The following is a 22762-nucleotide window of genomic DNA, read 5'->3' as shown; positions in this document are numbered from 1 at the left end:
TAGCTAGCTCCCGACAAAGGATACCAAGAGAATCAAGAAAATTTGATAACAGAAGTAAATCTGAAATCTGAAAATTGTGTGCGCTATCTAATTAATGAAAGAAAAACTTGGGTTTATGTCACTTTAAGGTCTATGAGGCATATTTAACAAAGTCTTGCGGACCTGACCCGACAGTGCGGATCAGGTCCGCCAGACCTCGCTGAATGCGGAGAGCAATACGCTCTCCATATTCAGCATTGCACCAGCAGCTCACAAGAGCTGCTGGTGCAACACCAACCCCTGCAGACTCGCGGCCAATGGGGGGTGTCAATCAACCCGATCGTACTCGATCAGGTTGATTTCCGGCCATGTCTGTCCGCCTGCTCAGAGCAGGCGGACAGGTTATGGAGCAGCGGTCTTTGTGACCGCTGCTTCATAACTGCTGTTTCTGGCGAGTCTGAAGACTCGCCAGAAACACGGGCTTGATAGAGCTTGATAGATGGGCCCCTATTTCTCAACTCTGTATGTTTATTTTATAACATTTTTGCTGGGAATAAGGGGTATTTTATTTCTGCAGACACAAATTCACAGTTTTGAGAACTAGAAAACCAAGAATATCTTATATCTTCAAGATAGAAAACATGTCCTAAACAGTCTGACAGAAACCTCTGGGAGACCATGAGATTGTGGGCCAGATTTATCAAGCCCTTTCCTCCACTTTGACTGCAGGTTCGCACAAGAGAACCTGCAGTCACTCAGTATTTATCAAGCAGCGGTTATCAGACCACTACTTCCCTACCCTGTTCTCAACCTCATAGGAGATTGACAGCTTCTGCCCGTGCGTGATTGGCTGTGAGTGGGCGGGGTTGCACGCGAGCGCAAATAGGAGAGTCCGGGCGGAGAGGGGCAGAGATTTATGCCCCTGTCTGCCATGGATTGATAAATTCAGCTCTGTGAATTAAGTTACCAAAACAGTTTAACATTACAGCCATGAATACACAGCCTCATGCAACATAATAAAAATTCTATACTAAATGTCTGGCTACTGCAGCAGACACAAACACTGATTATGGTTATGAAAGAAATGTAAGCTTGTTTTTGGAAAACAAAATCAGCCAAACCATTTTTACTGATTAGTGACTTCTTAAGAAAGGTTGAAGAAAAAAAAGTAACTACTTTAGTCAATTTTCAAGTTTACTATGTTCGTCACGCACATCGCAGCCTGCAGGCGCATGACAATGCCTTTTCATCATGCAGGGGGGATCACTGTTAAAACGCTGTAATCGACGATCCCCCGCACTACATGCTTTTTAAGGAAAAATCTATCTGAAAATAGTTTTATATTTAAGATGCACTATAATCTAAGTGTGATTCATTCTGAAATAAAGATTAATTTCTAGTAACCTGATTGCTTGAAAACATTCTAAGTGGGTGGGCCTAAACTTGACCCTTTGAGAAAGCCACGTCAGTGGCGAAACATGTCAGGGAATTGTTTGCCGTGAATGCCTTTTAGCATTTTTTAACAAGCAGGAACCTTGGTCCTGAATATTTCTAACAAAAGTAGTTGTAGAACAATAATAATTTAACTGATCTCCAAGTTGGGATTTATCTAGCGACAGAAATGCTTATTTAGCTGTGATTAGCAGTAAAGCTCTATTACAAAGCTAAAAACGTGGGGTTTGGAAGCGATAATTTAACTGATCTCTAAGTTAGGATTTATCTAGCGACAGTAATATTTAGCCGCAACTAGCAGTAAAGCTCTATTACAAAGCCAATAAAGTGGGGTTTGGAAACGAATATACAATACTCCAAATACCCAACCAAATACTATCTTTCATAAAGAGCTAAAACTACCGGTTTCAGACGGTAAATATAGAACAAGCTATACGAGTTTAATACACAAACTCCACTTATATCAGTTTAGTTACGTTATTGGTATAACAGCTATGTGTGAATAAGACACATCAAATATAGAAGTTTAAATTGAAGGTTGTTAAAACGAATATCGAAAATATTACTTCGTTTACGCTATGTGAACACATATTTTTAACGCTTATTTCATCTAACTAATTGGTCATAAAAAGCCATCAGTAATGTTAAAAGCTAAAACGTAGCAGTAATATTATATCTATCTCTGGTGAACTTATACTCTGAACAGTCTCTTTAATCACTGACTAGCTATAATAATGCATCAGTAATACAAAACATTTACATGTAGCAGTGAAATACAAGAGCCTTTCAGCTAACGCTTTTCTTTCTTTATTTATTTAATTATGAACAGTCTATTTGAAATGTTACCAATACAGACTGATACAATTATAATGTAACACAAAGAACTCTGCTTTAATATTGTGCCACAATCACTTTCAAACCCTGTATAAGGAAGAAATAATACACAGTGTTAAATAAATGACAAGTGCAAAGTTGAGCTGAGTTCTAGTAATTCATCAAACTTTCACTTGGGGAATCAAGTAGTACTTTATTTATTTACTTGAATAAAAAGCGGCTTCAGAATGCACAAAGTCTAATCCATAAGACCAAGATATCAATAGATTAAATAGTATTTTACAGTTAAACTATCCTCCGGATTAGTTAAGCTCCTTTTCAAGTGATATATATATTTGTCCAATACTTGATAGCCTTCATATCAATGTGGTAAAACAACAGGCACATCTTATGCAGTAATTTCAGATAGACAATCAGATAGCAGTAGGTGTAAGCCTAGCACTCTCAGTACAGCTGTACACTGTTAGCACGATTTATTTAAAGTAAACACTGCATTTTATTTTTCATATTAGCAGTGTTTAACAATCCAGATATATGTAACAACACATCAGACACAGGGGGGAAATTGGGAGCCTATAAAGAATTGATGCACATAATCTCTGAAAAGTTTAAAATATAATATGATATAGGGCAACCCATTAGGAATTAAAACTACCACTCTGAATCCTGATACTACGGCAGATACAATCATATATCCAGTGCTAGCAAAACAATTATATGCTCACATACTAGAGAACAAAAGTACTACCACGAAAATTAAACCTGAAATCCAAGAGAAAGCAACAAACAGCTTTAAAAACATTACACAATTTTCAAGAATATTAGTTCACAACTGAACTTTCATAGATACTCCTGATCAGAGATCTATTCCAGACAGTTGAATCATATTCTATGCATGTCACAACTACTACCTCTCATATTGTGTTACTATTGGAATAAAACCAATTGACCAAATCCTGTGCTTTTAACTAAATTGTATGTATGAATATTGTGTTTGTGTTCTGACTTTTAAATTACCCAATAAAGGTTATTTCTCCAACATAGGTGTGTCCGGTCCACGGCGTCATCCTTACTTGTGGGATATTCTCTTCCCCAACAGGAAATGGCAAAGAGCCCAGCAAAGCTGGTCACATGATCCCTCCTAGGCTCCGCCTACCCCAGTCATTCTCTTTGCCGTTGTACAGGCAACATCTCCACGGAGATGGCTTAGAGTTTTTTAGTGTTTAACTGTAGTTTTTATTATTCAATCAAGAGTTTGTTATTTTAAAATAGTGCTGGTATGTACTATTTACTCTGAAACAGAAAAGAGATGAAGATTTCTGTTTGTATGAGGAAAATGATTTTAGCAACCGTTACTAAAATCCATGGCTGTTCCACACAGGACTGTTGAGAGGAATTAACTTCAGTTGGGGGAACAGTGAGCAGTCTTTTGCTGCTTGAGGTATGACACACTCTAACAAGACGATGTAATGCTGGAAGCTGTCATTTTCCCTATGGGATCCGGTAAGCCATTTTTATTCACACAGTAAATAAGGGCTTCACAAGGGCTTATTAAGACTGTAGACATTTTCTGGGCTAAATCGATCATATTTACACATATTTAGCCTTGAGGAATCATTTAATCTGGGTATTTTTTGTAAAATAATATCGGCAGGCACTGTTTTAGACACTTTATTCTATTTGGGCTTTCCCTAATCATAGTCAGAGCCTCATTTTCGCGCCGGTATGGCGCACTTGTTTTTGAGAACAGCATGACATGCAGCTGCATGTGTGTGGAGCTCTGATACATAGAAAAGTCTTTCTGAAGGCATTATTTGGTATCGTATTCCCCTTTGGGCTTGGTTGGGTCTCAGCAAAGCAGATTCCAGGGACTGTAAAGGGGTTAAATATAAAAACGGCTCCGGTTCCGTTATTTTAAGGGTTAAAGCTTCCAAATTTGGTGGGTAGGCAGATCTGGTGAATATGTCATCGGCTTCACCATGGAAGCTACCTTTGAGACGAGACCTTCTTGTTCAAGGTCCGTTCGAACATCCGAATCTGGTCCTACTCCAGCTGACTGCTTGGAGATTGAACGCTTGATCTTATCAAAGCGTGGGTTCTCAGATTCTGTTATTGATACTCTTGTTCAGGCCAGAAAGCCTGTAACTAAAAAAATTTACCACAAAATATGGAAAAAATATATCTGTTGGTGTGAATCTAAAGGATTCCCTTGGGACAAGGTAAAGATTCCTAGGATTCTATCCTTTCTTCAAGAAGGATTGGAGAAAGGATTATCTGCAAGTTCCTTGAAGGGACAGATTTCTGCCTTGTCTGTGTTACTTCACAAAGAGCTGGCAGCTGTGCCAGATGTTCAAGCCTTTGTTCAGGCTCTGGTTAGAATCAAGCCTGTTTACAAACCTTTGACTCCTCCTTGGAGTCTCAACTTAGTTCTTTCAGTTCTTCAGGGGGTTCCGTTTGAACCCTTACATTCCGTTGATATTAAGTTATTATCTTGGAAAGTTTTGTTTTTGGCTGCAATTTCTTCCGCTAGAAGAGTTTCAGAATTATCTGCTCTGCAGTGTTCTCCTCCTTATCTGGTGTTCCATGCAGATAAGGTGGTTTTACGTACTAAACCTGGTTTTCTTCCAAAAGTTGTTTCTAACAAAAACATTAACCAGGAGATAGTCGTGCCTTCTTTGTGTCCGAAACCAGTTTCGAAGAAGGAACGTTTGTTGTTCGCGCTCTAAAATTCTATTTAGATGCTACAAAGGATTTTAGACAAACATCTTCCTTGTTTGTTGTTTATTCTGGTAACAGGAGAGGTCAAAAAGCAACTTCTACCTCTCTCTCTTTTTGGATTAAAAGCATCATCAGATTGGCTTACGAGACTGCCGGACGGCAGCCTCCTGAAAGAATCACAGCTCATTCCACTAGGGCTGTGGCTTCCACATGGGCCTTCAAGAACGAGGCTTCTGTTGATCAGATATGTAGGGCAGCGACTTGGTCTTCACTGCACACTTTTACCAAATTTTACAAGTTTGATACTTTTGCTTCTTCTGAGGCTATTTTTTGGGAGAAAGGTTTTGCAAGCCGTGGTGCCTTCCATTTAGGTGACCTGATTTGCTCCCTCCCTTCATCCGTGTCCTAAAGCTTTGGTATTGGTTCCCACAAGTAAGGATGACGCCGTGGACCGGACACACCTATGTTGGAGAAAACAGAATTTATGTTTACCTGATAAATTACTTTCTCCAACGGTGTGTCCGGTCCACGGCCCGCCCTGGTTTTTTAATCAGGTCTGATAATTTATTTTCTTTAACTACAGTCACCACGGTATCATATGGTTTCTCCTATGCAAATATTCCTCCTTAACGTCGGTCGAATGACTGGGGTAGGCGGAGCCTAGGAGGGATCATGTGACCAGCTTTGCTGGGCTCTTTGCCATTTCCTGTTGGGGAAGAGAATATCCCACAAGTAAGGATGACGCCGTGGACCGGACACACCGTTGGAGAAAGTAATTTATCAGGTAAACATAAATTCTGTTATTTTAAAATTTGTACGCACTTCCTCCTCTAGAATATCTAGATATTGTCCAACTATTGCCACCCCAAATTAGGGAAAGAGTGCTAAACAAGTGTACATTCCTTCAATCTTCGGATTGTTTTTGTTTGTGGGCCTAAACTTGACTGACAGTTTAAATTGTGGCTGACAAAATATAGTTCTTTTTTCTTTAAAGTCAAAATTAAAAGGACTGAATACAACATGGAATTTTAAGCAACTTTCCATTTTACTTCTATCAATTTTGCTTAGTTCTCTTGGTAACCTTTATTAAAGGGACATTACAGTCTACATTCAAATGCACATAGATGAATTACATCTTTGAATAGAACTATATTGGCAATATAAATCTATTGCCAAAAATGCTTCTAGTAAAAGTTATTACTGTTTTAGTGTTAAAAAATTTCTCTGCACGTGCATGTGAGGCATAGCTAGATATTCTCAGTGCACCAGCATTTTAAATGCTGCAGCTGCACAGAGCACCAGTGGGGTTTTATCATATCAGCAATTAACAAACTGAGTCATCACCAGATGGTACAAACACTTTAGGATCTCTGAGCAAGTGCTGTGTTTAAAATGCTGGTGCACGGTGCATACTTAAATACACTTTTGAAACAGCTATAGCTTTTATTAGAAGCATTTTTGCTAATACTGGTATATTACAGAAATGCTTTTATAGAAAACTGAAATGTATCCATGTGGATTCCAATTTTGGCTGGAATGTCCCATTAAAGAGTAAACCTAGGTGATCACGCTCAGGAGCGTGCACATGTCTCTAGCCATCTTGCAGCATTGTTTGCAATATTGTTTTTAGCAATGTTATACATAGTTGCAAACACTGCTAATGACACATGCACGCCCCTGAACTCCTATCAGCCTACCTAGCTTTACTCTTAACAAAGGATATCAAGAGAATAAAGCAAATGTGATAATAGAATTTAAATAGGAAAGTTGTTAAATTCATATGCTCTATCTGAATCTTGAAAGTTTAATTTTGACTTTACTGTCCCTTTAATTTGTAACCCATCAAGCAACTGCATAGTCTGATTAATATGTTATTTTAACCTTTTAGTTCCAGAGCACTGCTGCCCTCTCTAGCAGTCTAGAACACTGCATTATTTTTGTCTGTTTTCCTCCCTTCCTCAGTACACCACGTTCCTGTGCTCCGCTCTCCTCATCCCCATGGTTCAATACTGTAACTTCTGTCAGCTGAGCTCCTGGCTGCGCTCCAGCCTTGCGACCATTGCAGGGGCGGCGCTACTCATCATGCTGTACGTGCCGCTCTTCCTGAACAGGTCAGTGACTAGAAGAGATGTGAGTGAGGATGGGGTAGAGGTAATACTGGGCTGGGGAGACTTTGTACTGACAGTTGCAAGAGAATTACTTTAGAGATGAGGAAAGAAGACTGTGGGAAGTCTAAAGAGAGGAAATACCAGTGGGGTTGAGTGCAGGAGGGAGTTGGCACTGAGGGGAGGGTTAGTGCAGGGCGGAGTTGGCACTGAGGGGGGGATAAGTGCAGGAGGGAGTTGGCACTTGGGGGGAGGGTTAGTGCAGGATGGAGTTGGCACTGAGGGAGAGGCTGAGTGCAGAAGGCAGTTGGCACTGGGGGGAGGGTTGAGTGCAGGAGGGAGTTGTTACTTAGGGGGGGAGGGTTAGTGCAGAAGGGAGTTGGCACTGAGGGGAAGGGTTTTTGCAGGAGGGAGTTGGCACTGAGAGAGAGTCTGAGTGTAGGAGGCAGTTGGCACTGGGGGGGAGTTTTAGTGCAGGAGGGCATTGGCACTTAGGAGGAGATTGAGTGCAGGAGGGAGTTGGTACTTGGGGGGAGGGTTAGTGCAGGAGGGAGTTGGCACTGAGGTAGAGGCTGAGTGCAGGAGGCAGTTGGCACTGGGGGGGGGGAGTTTTAGTGCAGGAGGGCATTGGCACTTAGGAGGAGATTGAGTGCAGGAGGGAGTTGATACTTATAGAGTATGTGATTGGTGAGTAATACAAAGTGAGAGGTTTGAGGGCAGATATTTGTAACTTATTTTTTTCTGTTTGTATTTTTAGTCCCCTGATGACTCCTGAGTTTAACACTTCTACTAATTACAGGTAAAGAAGTGGATAAGAATGTCCAGTGATACAATAATATGTTTAATAAGACAAACTGAGATAGCAGATAGAGACAAATTGACACTAACAGCGCGATTTAATTTAATACTCACCGCCATAAAGTAAAAACAATACAAGGAACCTCTCCTAGTTCAGACCTCACTGTAAAAATATGGGACTGAACCTGGAAGTCACCGGCGGCGGGTGGCGAGCTGCCATAGAAAGTAATAAAGCTCTCCTCAATAGGGAATCTTGCAGAGGAGAGATAACGTAACAAAGCACCAAACACTAACACATTTATTTTTAAAGCAAATCAAATGATGGTGTTTTTAGTTTCTTTAACTTACATTTACTTCTAGTTTTTCATACATATCATGTCATGTTTGCCAAGATAAAACAGCGAGACTGCAGCTGTATAATGCTTAGAAAATACATTGAGACATGTGAGAGAACTTACCAAGGCTGCAGGACTCATTTTACATTACAAAAAAATATAGTGCGCTTTGAATTTTTGCACTTTTTAGTATGAATTAACTTTGTATTACAAATAAACCTTTTGTAGGGGTAAAGCACAGTTAAATGCAAACACGGTATGATTACACAAAGAGTAGTAATGGTTAACCTTGGCACCCCTAATGTTTTGGAACTGCATTTCCCATGATGCTCAACCTGACTGAAGAGTGCCTAAGCATCATGGGAAATGTAGTTTCAAACACATCTGGGGTGCCAAGGTATACGGTATATCCACCAATCAACATCTAGCTCCCAGTAGTGCATTGCTGCTTTTGACCCTACATTAGGAGTGATTTTCAACAAATTATACAAAGAGAACAAAGCTAATTACATAATAGAAGTAAATTGGTAAGTTGTTTAAATCTACATGCTGTATCTGAATCACAGTAACCTGTATGAATTTATAATAACACATCTGATCTGATGTCAGGCACAGTATTATAATGATACATGGGTATATTGTATATAGAATAAAATATAACCAGCAGAACCATATAGTATACTTTGTACATTGCCATGTGATATAATAAACAGGTATATCTGGATATCATGTATATCTTGCAAAAGATAATATAATAATATGCAGAGTGATACAATTATACTAACTGACCAGCTTGTTACTGTATTTTCTTCCTTTTTAGCGCCTCTCCTCTTACAGACAACAGCACCGAACTTTTCGCTAATACCCAGAGACCTTCTTCACGCCTGGCACAGGAACTTGCTGTGGCATATTTTCTCCTCCTTCTCCTGGTGTGGTTCCTGAACCGTGAGTTTGAGGTCAGCTATCGGCTGCATTACCATGGGGATGTGGAGGCCGATCTTCACCGTACAAAGATCCAAAGCATGAGGGACCAGGCGGATTGGCTGCTTCGTAACATCATCCCTTACCATGTGGCTGAGCAGTTGAAAGTCTCCCAGAGTTACTCTAAGAATCATGATGACGCAGGGGTCATATTTGCCAGTATTGTGAATTTTAGTGAGTTCTATGAGGAGAACTATGAGGGCGGCAAAGAATGTTACAGAGTCCTCAATGAGCTCATTGGAGACTTTGATGAGTTGCTAAGCAAGCCTCATTACTCTTGCATTGAGAAGATCAAGACTATTGGAGCCACTTACATGGCTGCATCTGGGCTCAATCCATCTCAGTGCCAGGATAGCAGTCAGCCCCATCGCCACCTGCAGACACTGTTTGAGTTTGCAAAGGAGATGATGAGTGTGGTGGACGACTTCAACAACAATATGCTATGGTTTAACTTTAAGCTCCGCATTGGCTTCAACCACGGGCCTCTTACTGCTGGTGTTATTGGGACCACCAAGTTGCTGTATGATATCTGGGGAGACACAGTAAACATAGCCAGCAGAATGGACACAACAGGTGTAGAATGCCGTATCCAGGCAAGTGAGGAGAGCTATAGAGTTCTGGTGAAAATGGGTTATGATTTTGATTACAGAGGGACAGTTAATGTTAAAGGGAAGGGGCAAATGAAAACATACCTCTATCCAAAGTGTACGGACAACGGGGGTCTAGTACCCCACCACCAACTATCCATCTCTCCTGATATTAGGGTGCAGGTAGATGGAAGCATCGGACGCTCGCCAACTGATGAGATCAGCAGCCTTGTAACGGGAGGGAAAGGGGCAGCTGAATCAGGGGGTGGAGATGCGGGGCGCAGGCGAGATAGGTCAGAGGAGAGGGGCCGGGATGGTGGAGCACGGTGAGGAAAGTGGAGAAGGACCATACCTGATTTTGGGTTACCCAACAATGGAAGAGACTGTTGACTTTGGAGTTACTTCTCATTGCACCAATTCAGTGTCCTCTCTGTTCAGTGGGTTGCTGCATCATCCCGCCTTTCAGTCTTAAAAATGGATGTCCTGCATTACTTACACTATGTATACATGGATGGCTTCTTTTATTCTTCCTGGTTGTGTGCCGGCAGATCTGTCATCTGTATGCTTTGGGTGAATTTTACATCATTTCTTGGGTGTGCTTGGCGGAGATGTTGCTATATATTCGACCCACGTGGGAGGAAATAAAGTTTACCATGTCTGCTCTGGGTGGAAGGGCAGTAGATTAATACTCTGTTCTGTAGTTAAGCCTTGCTTACACCACCTTTTATATGACAACTGGAGGAGGCAAGACTGTAGCTCCATAGCTCCTGCTCCTACTTATCTGCAAAGGGATGCGTAGGCATGGCTGGAAAAAATATATATAAATTAAAAAACCTCCCGCTTTAAAACTCCTCCCTACCCGCCTCCTACTGTCAGCCATACTGAGGATTGAACTAAGTGCCTTCGGCTGTCTGGGGATCCCTCACCCAGATGAGAGGACAATGACACCTTGCTACAATTCTCACTCATACTTGCCAAAAGCATGCACTTCTCTGGACACTTGCCCATCTTACAAAACAAGTGGGTGGCTTTTTGTATTAATAATGGGGGTGGGGTGGTGTCTTTGGGAAGACGATACGATTGTAATTTAAATCCTTCCTTCTTTAGCTACCCCAAAGTCCTATTCAATGTGTCCCTTCTCAAGGGCATGACCAGAAAATTGTGTTTAATTTTTTGTTTGTTTGTTTGTTTGTTTTTTACAATTCTCAAAAAAGTAATGCCCGACCAGAGCAATGTATTACCTTATCTATCTGTTAATAAACAGATGAGTGAAATTGGAATCCCTGTTAATGGTATTCATAGTTAAAGGTATAGGGTTGGTATTTGTCTATACTCTTGGAAAGAGAGGGAGTCTAGTAACAAAGGGGTTAAAATTGTGGTAGACCTTTTTTACAATGTCAGTGTAAGAAGAGGATGGTTCACTCCAGAAGGTGTATGAGATAGAGCCTTAAAGGTTAGCGAAAATAGTAATTTAACAAAAGAGAAAATGTAAGTGTTAATAATATGTCTTGTATACATACATATTTATACCCCAAGGGATATCAAAGACACACATGGGTTTTGTTTCCTGTTTGGACCTCTAAAAGATGACTGTACACCACTTTTTTTCCAGTTACACCTCAACTCTCTGCAGGACCCCCCCCCCCGCTGCGCGATATAGTCTGTTCTGCAGAGCATCCTGCAATGCCAAAATAAATATATTGAGTACTCAGCTTGTCTTTATTTTGTGTGAATGAAGAATGTTCAAATAACATTATAGCTTTGCTCCTCATGATATGCAGATATCATAATACGTATCTCTCACCTGCTCCTAATACACAGACACCAGGACACGTACCTCTCACCTGCTCCTAATACACAGACATCAGGACAATACCTCTCACCGGCTCCTAATACACAGACTCCAGGACACCTACATGTACAGGTGAACAAAAGAAAAAATCGGAAGGAGCAATGTATGAATTAAAAGTTCATCATTATTCCATGTAGGTTATAAAAACTTTGTACAGCAATAACAAAACCCATGTCCTCAGAAACACAGCTTACGCGTTTCGGTACTACACCGTACTCATAGCTGGCTTGATGTTCCCCAGGACATGCACACTATTTAAAAAGCGTACTACCATCCCATTAGTTCTTTGCCAAATGACATTGAAATGGGTTTGTCTTCCAATGGGCCTTAAAGCCACAATGCATCTTTAATACAATATTTTAAACATTCAATCTATCATTGATTTATTTATACAATGCTGCTGTAATACTTGCTACATGTTCAATTGTGACCCAAAAGGTTACCTAATCATGGATATAACTAGAGTGCTATAACACAATTCAGTCGTATAGAAAGATTATTCAATTAATTAATATGACTCTTAATTAATGTGTAGAAAACTACATTCATGCTCTTTCCGTGCTCCAATGGTATGTGGCATACTACTTAATATAATTTGAATAATCCTATAATGTGTAAGGATGCCTTCCCCTACAAATCTGGTATCTTTTACTGTATTCCTTTAAGCGTATAGCATGTACTGAAAAAATGCAGTTTTAAGCTATTTTCTGATTCAATTAAAGCGCTTGTAGTATATAAAGCTAGCTTTTTTTCTATTTTTTTTTATTATCTCTATCCATGGACACAAATCCCCCCAAGAGAGGTTTCCAAGGAATGATAAAATCTTTAATCATGAGCTACAATATGCTTTTAATAAACTTTGGTCTATAGTTGTAAGGGTGCTATACTCTAGTCCAAGCATAAAGAATTATACCTATCACTTTTTTTTAATTCCAAAAGTTAATAAGGTCATATTCGGAGTTGAAGCCTTTTGGTTGTCTGGTCTGTAACTGGAAGATCCAGAATACCTCCCTTTTGGCTAAAAGAAAGTCCCTATCACCCCCTCTTTTTCCTACATTCTCAGTTTCAATAATAGTCCATCCAAAACTAGATGTATCCTTGTTGGGGATTCTATTAAAGTGCTTTACAAGGGGGGTAGTTAGAGTACCAGCTTTTATATTAATAAGGTGTTCCCTGATGTGCGAGCGAAACACTTTGGTCGTTAAACCAACGTACTGTAGTTGGCAGGTTGTACAACCTGCTAGATATATGGCATATATAGATCTGCAATTCCAATAGGTTCTGTGGTTGTTTGTACGATTAGTAACAGTGCTCCTGAAACCATCCCCAGATGGTGATCACATGCCTTGCATGTAGGATTGCTGTATCTATATACGCCTTTAAATCTAAGCCATGAGTTCCCTTCCTCCTTTCTCTATGATTTTAACTGTGTGGGTGCTAGAATATTCCCTATTGTTAAACCTCTCCTAAATGAGCATTTACATCCTTGTATGGTACCGGCTTAAGCATCATCTGCTGCCAACAAGCTAAAATGCTTCTTCACTATACAGCAAATTTCATGGTACTGATTGCTATAGTCGGTAACAATAAAAGACACGTACCTCTCACCTCCTCCTAATACACAGACACCAGGACACGTACCTCTCACCTCCTCCTAATACACAGACACCAGGACACTTACCTCTCACCTCCTCCTAATACACAGACACCAGGACACATACCTCTCACCTCCTCCTAATACACAGACACCAGGACACGTACCTCTCACCTCCTCCTAATACACAGACACCAGGGCACATACCTCTCACCTCCTCCTAATACACAGACATCAGGGCACGTACCTCTCACCTCCTCCTAATACACAGACACCAGGACACGTACCTCTCACCTCCTCCTAATACACAGACATCAGGACATGTACCTCTCACCTTCTCCTAATACACAGACATCAGGACACATACCTCTCACCTGCTCCTAATACACAGACACCAGGTCACGTACCTCTCACCTGCTCCTAATACACAGACACCAGGGCACATACCTCTCACCTCCTCCTAATACACAGACATCAGGGCACGTACCTCTCACCTCCTCCTAATACACAGACACCAGGACACGTACCTCTCACCTCCTCCTAATACACAGACATCAGGACACATACCTCTCACCTCCTCCTAATACACAGACATCAGGACACGTACCTCTCACCTGCTCCTAATACACAGACATCAGGACACGTACCTCTCATCTGCTCCTAATACACAGACATCAGGACACGTACCTCTCATCTGCTCCTAATACACAGACATCAGGGCACATACCTCTCACCTCCTAATACACAGACACCAGGGCACGTACCTCTCACCTCCTAATACACAGACACCAGGACACATACCTCTCACCTCTTCCTAATACACAGACATCAGGGCACGTACCTCTCACCTCCTCCTAATACACAGACATCAGGTCACATACCTCTCACCTGCTCCTAATACACAGACATCAGGTCACGTACCTCTCACCTCCTCCTAATACACAGACATCAGGGCACGTACCTCTCACCTCCTCCTAATACGCAGACACGAGGACACATACCTCTCACCTCCTCCTAATACACAGACATCAGGTCACGTACCTCTCACCTCCTCCTAATACGCAGACATGAGGACACGTACCTCTCACCTCTTCCTAATACACAGTCATCAGGACACATACCTCTCACCTCCTCCTAATATGCAGACACCAGGACACATACCTCTCACCTCCTCCTAATACACAGACATCAGGACACATACCTCTCACCTCCTCCTAATACGCAGACACCAGGACACATACCTCTCACCTCCTCCTAATACGCAGACACCAGGACACATACCTCTCACCTCCTCCTAATACGCAGACATCAGGGCACATACCTCTCACCTCCTCCTAATACGCAGACATCAGGGCACATACCTCTCACCTCCTCCTAATACGCAGACACCAGGACACATACCTCTCACCTCCTCCTAATACGCAGACATCAGGACACATACCTCTCACCTCCTGCTAATACACAGACATCAGGACACGTACCTCTCATCTGCTCCTAATACACAGACATCAGGACACGTACCTCTCACCTCCTGCTAATACACAGACATCAGGACACATACCTCTCACCTCCTGCTAATACACAGACATCAGGACACGTACCTCTCATCTGCTCCTAATACACAGACATCAGGACATGTACCTCTCACCTCCTGCTAATACACAGACATCAGGACACGTACCTCTCACCTGCTCCTAATACACAGACATCAGGACACATACCTCTCACCTCCTGCTAATACACAGACATCAGGACACGTACCTCTCACCTCCTGCTAATACACAGGCATCAGGACACATACCTCTCACCTGCTCCTAATACACAGACATCAGGGCACGTACCTCTCACCTGCTCCTAATACACAGACATCAGGACACATACCTCTCACCTCCTCCTAATACACAGACATCAGGACACATACCTCTCACCTGCTCCTAATACACAGACATCAGGGCACATACCTCTCACTTCCTCCTAATACACAGACATCAGGACACATACCTCTCACCTGCTCCTAATACACAGACATCAGGGCACATACCTCTCACTTCCTCCTAATACACAGACATCAGGACACATACCTCTCACCTGCTCCTAATACACAGACATCAGGACACATACCTCTCACTTCCTCCTAATACACAGACATCAGGACACATTCCTCTCACCTGCTCCTAATACACAGACATCAGGGCACATACCTCTCATCTCCTGCTAATACACAGACATCAGGACACATACCTCTCACCTCCTCCTAATACACAGACACCAGGACACATACCTCTCACTTCCTCCTAATACACAGACATCAGGAAAGAAGAAGAAAGAAGAAGAACCCGTGTGAATGGGCTTTAGGACTAGTCTCCTCCTAATACACAGACATCAGGACACATACCTCTCATCTGCTCCTGTTACAAGTGTTCTGGTATAGCTCATTGAATTGCTTATTTTTATCCCACTATGACATTTACTGTTTCATTTGGGGGTCGTAGGTATATACAGAATATTACAGGGTGTTGTATGAATTTCAATACGAGTGTCTTGACCAAAATACATTTAGGAACACTAGTCTAAACTTATTGGCAGCCTTTTCCATGCCCCCCCCCCCCCCCGGCCTTAAAAACCCAATTTTTTTCTTTTAATATTTACAAAGAACAATTTTACTACATTTCAGTTCTGATCTGTGTGCACAGGTGTAGCATCTTCCGATACCTGTAGTGTAACCTAGATTCCAATATAACAGAGCTGCGTGAATTGTATTCAGGACTAGATTACAAGTGGAGCGCTAAATTATCACACGCAATAATTAAACAGCCATTACGCTTACGCGAGCCAGATATTTGAACTCCACTCGTAATACCAGCGCACGTGCAGTGCAGTGGTATTTTAAGTACAGGGCAATGCAAACTCGAGCTCGTGTTCGCATTGCTAGGAAGCTTTGCTTTCAATATAGAGCGCTTCCAAAGGCTCCAATGAGAGCGTTGTTCTCATGAGTGAGACACGGCATGAGAACTAGTGCAGCGAAGGGGGTAAATCGTGCAGCGATAGACAGCAAATATAAATATATATGTGTTAATATGTGTATATACACTTAGTAACACATAAATATATAAGCATATACATATATATTTACTGGTAACACACAGTTCCCATAGACCGCAATGTAAAGGCATTTTTTACCCCCCTCTCGCCAACTTTTGCCCACAAAAACTGCCTCCTACAGTTATTAATGATAAAAAAGATGCTACATTATTTTTATTTTATAATGCACACTACACTAAATTTTGGGAGCAATTGGGGCACATTTTCAAAATTAACTAGAGGTCTAACCTCTGGTTGATTTTCAGAGCACTAATTGCTACCGCAAGCTCGCGGTAGCAATAACCAGCCACTTGTAATGGCTGGTTATTTATTGCACGTCCGCAAACGGCAAATTTGCCGGTTTGCAGGCGCACAATAAAATAACGCTCCACTTGTAATCTAGCCCTTTGTCATGCACATATATGTATAACATTATTACAAACACTGCAGCCATTTAAGTCTCATGCTACACCCCAAACCTACCTCAGTATGCCCTCATGGAAAGTAGCCAAGTTTCAAAAAGGATACCAAGGTTAAGGTAAATTTGACAAAAAAAAGTAAACTGTAAAGTTTTCTTTTTTATATACATACACTCTTCTAAATCATGAAAGTTTTGACTTACATATCCCTTTAAAGGGACATAGCAGTTCAAATTTAAAACCAAATCAGTTAGTCAAAAATGTGTTAGCAAAAAATGTTATAGATTACATTTATCACTGCTTCATTTATCACTATGCTTGTGCACAGTGAAATCCGTCAACGTAACAGTAATATCAAAAATGTTAGTAAAAGCTTGTACAGGTTTACTGCAAGTGATTATTTTTACTATTGAAATGCATCTGTGCCTTATAATGTCTGATTAATTTGTGAAATGATTCCTAGTACGACAGGACTACAGGGTGGTTTTGTTGTAGAATTGGTGCTACACTGCTATCCACATCATATACAGAAAAGTGCTATGCAAAGTAAAAAAAATTTTTTTTTAAATATTGCACCATTCACTTTAGAGCAGAGAACGTGATGTACAGACCTTAAGAGCAGAAATAGACATTAGACAATATGGCAAAACAAATACTAGAACCTTGACCTATTAACTCATAGCTGCTCAGATATAACACCAACATATAACCCAAGACTGGATATTTACTTAAAGGGACAGTCTAGACCCAATATATAATATTGATTACTTATTGTTACATACCAGAGAAGCATCCTGCAGCTAGTCCCACATCTATAAGCTTGTAAGAAGTACATGAAACATTTAAATATTCATCGTTTGTTAGGAGCCACAAAATGGCCGTCACGCTCAGCCCACCTTTTGCATGTATATTTTGGAATTTTAAGTTTCTCCAATCACAATCTACTTATGAATACATTTTCCTACTCGCACACGCTAAATCTGATGAAAAATATTAATGTGCACTGCTAAAATGTCATAAAAGAAACAGATTACTGGACAAGAAGAAAGCTGTGGGTGGAGCTTGGTGGCCATTTTGCATTGATCTGTTTTATTTGAGGTTAACCCTTGGAGTTCGACTGCAGCATTCATTTCCACTGAGAAGTAATCCCTGGGATCCCTTATGCACATTTGGAGTTGGGACTTGGGGGCCAAGTTATCAAGTGTCTGGTGGACATGATCCGCTGTAGTGATCATGTCTGCCAGACATTGATAAATGCCGATAGCATACGCTGTCAGCATTTATCATTGCACAAACAGTTCTGGTGAACTGCTTGTGCAATGCCGCCCCTACAGATTCGCTGCCGCTAGCAGGGGGTGTCAATCAACCCGATTGTATGAGATTATGTGGATTGATGTCCGCAGCCTCAGTGGAGGCGTATGAGTTAACAAGCAGCGGTCTGTTTAACAAGCAGCGGTCAGGTAACTCCTGTTTCCGGCGAGCATGAATGCTCACACAGAAACAGGGGTATACGGCCACATTCGGACCGTGATAAATAGGCCCCTTAGTCTCCAAGTAAATATTTTATTCCTTGCTGGCTAATTGAGAATAAAAATTTCTAAAAAATGTTATTAACCAAATTAAAAATATATGACAAAGGAGCCACTCCGATACCTATTTTGTTGCAGCCTCATTTTCATTTTTGTGAATAAATTCTGTTGTGATCATGGGATTCTGTTTCATAAGTAATTTTTCTGACCATTGCTTTCCTTTGAGTTGTGAATATGAATATTGTGTTTGACGTATATTGTCGTGCGCCGAGCAGCAGAGCAAAGCGCAGAGAAGTGCCACATGCAGTCTCTATCACATCTACTCAACTCTTGAATTTGAAATAGATTTCATGTGTCACAAAATATTAATCTACTTTTGATTTTTTTAAAGAATTTAAAAGTTTTAAAAAACTTCTAATTTGGCCCATGATTTTGTCTGATTTGGCCCCTGGGCCAGTATTTTCCTACCCAAGAAGAGTATGATGATACCCAAATTGCTTTTTTTTTTCCTGAATATGCTCTCTCAAATAAACATAAAGAGCATTAAGGGACAATAAACACTAAATACAGTCTATAAGCATAGTAATGATGTTATGCCCCACCTCCCTCTAATCATGGGTGCTACCATGTTGAAGTCTATCTTTCACTACAATCCAGTTCTGACCTGTTTGCACATGTGCAGCAACTCTCTTACAGATACCTGCAGTGTAACCTAGGTTTCAAAATGGCAGTGCCCATGATTAGAGGGAGGTGAATGAAATGTGTTTAGGGTTCCTTTAATATAAACTTATTCATGCAAAAAAAAATATACAGTATATATATATATATATATATATATATATTTTATTTTATTTTTAAACTGTGTGTGTATTATAGACCTTTTTAGAGATTATACAATGCTTATCAATAGTTAGAAGTTTCTTGAGTGGTTCACCCCTAGCATTATGGGAAATAGTTTTTGGAGTGCCCATCACACGTTTATTTTATGTATTCTAAGATGTACTGGGAGTGGAACCCACAATACACGAGGAGAACAACTACCGCAGTCCAGCAATAAATCACACAAGGATTCCCATCCTACATGTGCAGCTGTGCAAGGTATACTGTGTTCTGGATGTAAATAGCAAAGCAATTAATAAAGGAGTCCACAGGAGTAGCCAGAAAGATATCAGGGGTGTAACTAAACCTCAATAGACCCCAGGACAAAGGCTGCAGTGGGGGCCCCATTTTAACAGAGCCCTTTCTTGCTATTTGCAATCATCAAAGCCAGAAGCCAGATAGGAACAAGAGGAGCTGTTTCTCTGTGATTGTGACTCATCCGACCCCTTTGGTTAGCAGTTTTTTCTGTACAGCCACACTGAGTGCCACAATATTTGTGAAGGCAAATCCATACACTTTCCTTACACTGTAAGCCCTGATTTGCAGAGGGCACACATATGGGCCGGGCATGATACCTATGTACCCTGGGTTGTTTTCTAAATGGCTGGGAAAAAAAACAAAAGACTACAAGGGGTGCCATAATAGTGAGTATCCAGTAGCTCTTCAAAGTTGTATGCACATTAAGCATGTGCTCATTTGTGATGATCCGAATGCGGAAGAAGGCGGCTCCTTGCACCATTTGACTCTATTCGGAGCTGGCTTTCTTCTTGTGAAAGTGCTTCACACAACTATCTGGATTTGCACAAATCTTAGGGTGTTGCGCTTTCACTAGAAGAAATCCAAGAAGAAATCCAGTTCATAAAAGAGCCGAATGTTGCCAGGGCCTGCTTCCTTCCGCATTCGGATCATCACAAACTATTGAAATGCACATGTCTAATGCACCCATCAAACAATACACTCACTTCATATCAGCAACAAGTGGTGGTTTTATTGGAGTGCAAAAGTGCCACAGTCTTTTAGGCTGCACCCCTGTTGTGCTTGTTGGGCTTGCTGCTGCCATCCCTTCACGCCCAGCCACCTTCTGATCTGCATAACCACACCCCTGGACTGCCCAGCTATACGCAAAGAACACACATGAATTCCGCCACTCTAACTCCACCCATGGAACACCTATGACTTTACCCAAATGCTTCTGTGACTAAGCACACAGCTTCCTGGCCTCTGCAAGAGTGTTGGATCTGTGCAAGCACCTCCATACGCATGTATAGCACCCCCTTTTGAGCTGCGAAGGGCTCCTTATATTGTTTTCTGTGTCTTTCAACCTTTTCACCTCCTTTGTTACCCCCAAATATTACGTTTTAGAAATGCCTCTGCTTCCTCCTATAACCTCAACACTGCAACAGTGAGCACTTATTAGTTATTGCTCTTTAATATTAACAGGGCCGGCTCAACCATAGGACCAAGTGGGTTTAATGGACTCAGACAGCACTTGACAAGGGTCAGCACTTCAGTGAATGAGTCAGTTACTTTCAGACAGAGCTTACTTATGTCCTCTGTCTCCATGTTGGAAGTCACAGGCTCCCAGCATCGTTATGCACAAGGACACAGAACCATTCATGGTGACATTCAAGGTGGGACAAATTAATCTCTTCTTAACTTCCTTCCCACTTGGGTGCATGCAGGTAGGTAGGCTTAGTAAGGTCAGTGGCCAGGCTAGTAGGTTGATATGCTAATCAGTAATGTCCTACCTAGGGGCGCGTCATTTCATTCTCGGACCCAGGCAGCACAATATTTTAAACCGACCCTGAATATAAATAGTTATAAGGGACATTAAACTACTGCACACAGCTACAATAAACTGGTTACTACTAACCATGCTAATGGTTTTCCTCCTTTGCCTGCTGCGCTCTTCAAAGTCGTTCTTCTATTTCACCAGATCAAAGGTGCCCGACGTACAGTTGAACAGTAAATAACCTACAGTGACAAAGAGCACAGGAAACAAACCTGCAAGGAAAGCCACAGAGGCTAGAGAATTGTTCTGAAACAAGGGGTCCAAAATCCTTAATTGTCTACTAATGTTTGGCTTTTTTTGGACACGTGGCAGTCCTACACACACACTCATACACAGGTACACAGACACATGCAAACACAGACACACACATAAACAGACACATACAAACATAGACACAAACATACACAGATACACACATACACACATACACACCTATATACACACACCCATACACAGACACACATACACAGACACATACAAACACAGACACATACATACAAACACAGACACGCACACACTTACACATACACCCATACACAGACACACACACAGATACACATTTACACATACACCCTTGCAGACACACACAGACACATGCACACACACACACACACATATATATATATATATATATAAATAACAAGTGGTAACAGCGCTGCAAATAACTGAGAAAAACAACCTTATAGTGTAGATACTAATGTTTATTATATAAAACACAGTATGCAAAATATGCAAACATAGTTGCAACCTCTATACAGAGTGAATGATCACAGTTTTAGTAGCAATTTAAACACTTGAGAATGTATTACAAGTGAATTGTATCTTAATACATCAATGCCTGCTGGCAGTATAGTGATATCTACTATCAGTACAGTACAAAGGAACTGTTCATAATGTTATAATGTTACACAATAATAAAAACAAGTACATACAAAATAAAAATATCTCAATAAAAATGAGTAAAAGTTAACAGCAAGTCGCAACCTACTGGTCTGGCCGGACAACTAAAAAAATATACTCACTACGCATTTCTGGGTCACGCCGCTTCATCAGGTGTAGAGTGAACAAATACAGTGAGTGGACCCTGCGCTAATATCAATTGGCCTCTAGCTCCCCTTGGGAGGTCACCTAGTGAACCTAGTGATAAATAGATTATTAAGTGAAGAGGCGAGCGCCACAATAGGCTGAGGTGACACAATAATTAGCTGATAAATAGTCTAGATAACTAAACATATATAATATAATATATAAAATGTAATACATATCAAGCACATATAAAACATACAATACAAATCATGGATCCATGTATAGCAAAAAAGTATAAAAACAAATATAAAAACACAAATAGAACAGTAGGTCTTGGTATAATAAGAAAGTCGCAGTCCTGTATGAAAAGGATATCAAAGGTTCCTAGTGTAAAAACACCAATAAGGATTCAAAGGAAAATCCAAATCAACAATCCAAAAGAGTCAAATCCTAAGTGTCCGTGATGGTATGATGCAAATGGTGAGTTGCAATAAATAGGTGAAAAAATGGTGAAGTGATCTGTGAAAACTATAACTTTGAAAAAAGCTTCAATAAAAAACCTCAATAAAAAACATTCAAGGAGTGATACATCATAAAAATAGAGGTATAAAAAATAGAACAAATGTGATGAAAAACTGGTGTGGAAAAATACTTCTGTGAAAAAGGGATGTATGAGAGGTAAGGGTATAGTACTAGATTCCTTAATCTGTTAAGGTCCGTGGGTGTCTACAATATGTATACAAAAATTTCCTAAAAAACCTGTGGAAAAAGAATAAAACAATACTGCAAAATAGGTATACA

General features: G+C 40.8%; 1 protein-coding gene across 1 annotated transcript in view; it reads left to right on the top strand.

The window, feature by feature from the left end:
• Positions 1–11500, top strand: part of ADCY9 (adenylate cyclase 9) — a 171047-nt gene extending 159547 nt beyond the window's left edge. The window contains exons 8-10 of the mRNA XM_053695274.1: positions 6946–7094; positions 7846–7887; positions 9042–11500. Coding sequence (XP_053551249.1) covers positions 6946–7094; positions 7846–7887; positions 9042–10119 — 1269 coding nt within the window. The 3' untranslated portion in view covers positions 10120–11500. The remainder of the gene's footprint in view (positions 1–6945; positions 7095–7845; positions 7888–9041) is intronic.
• The last annotated feature ends 11262 nt before the right edge of the window (positions 11501–22762 follow it).

The sequence above is a fragment of the Bombina bombina genome, chromosome 11 (genome assembly GCF_027579735.1).
Source record: "Bombina bombina isolate aBomBom1 chromosome 11, aBomBom1.pri, whole genome shotgun sequence".
Taxonomy (NCBI): domain Eukaryota; kingdom Metazoa; phylum Chordata; class Amphibia; order Anura; family Bombinatoridae; genus Bombina; species Bombina bombina.
Note: the sequence above shows the minus strand (reverse complement) of the source record. Positions and strands in the feature narration are given on the sequence as shown.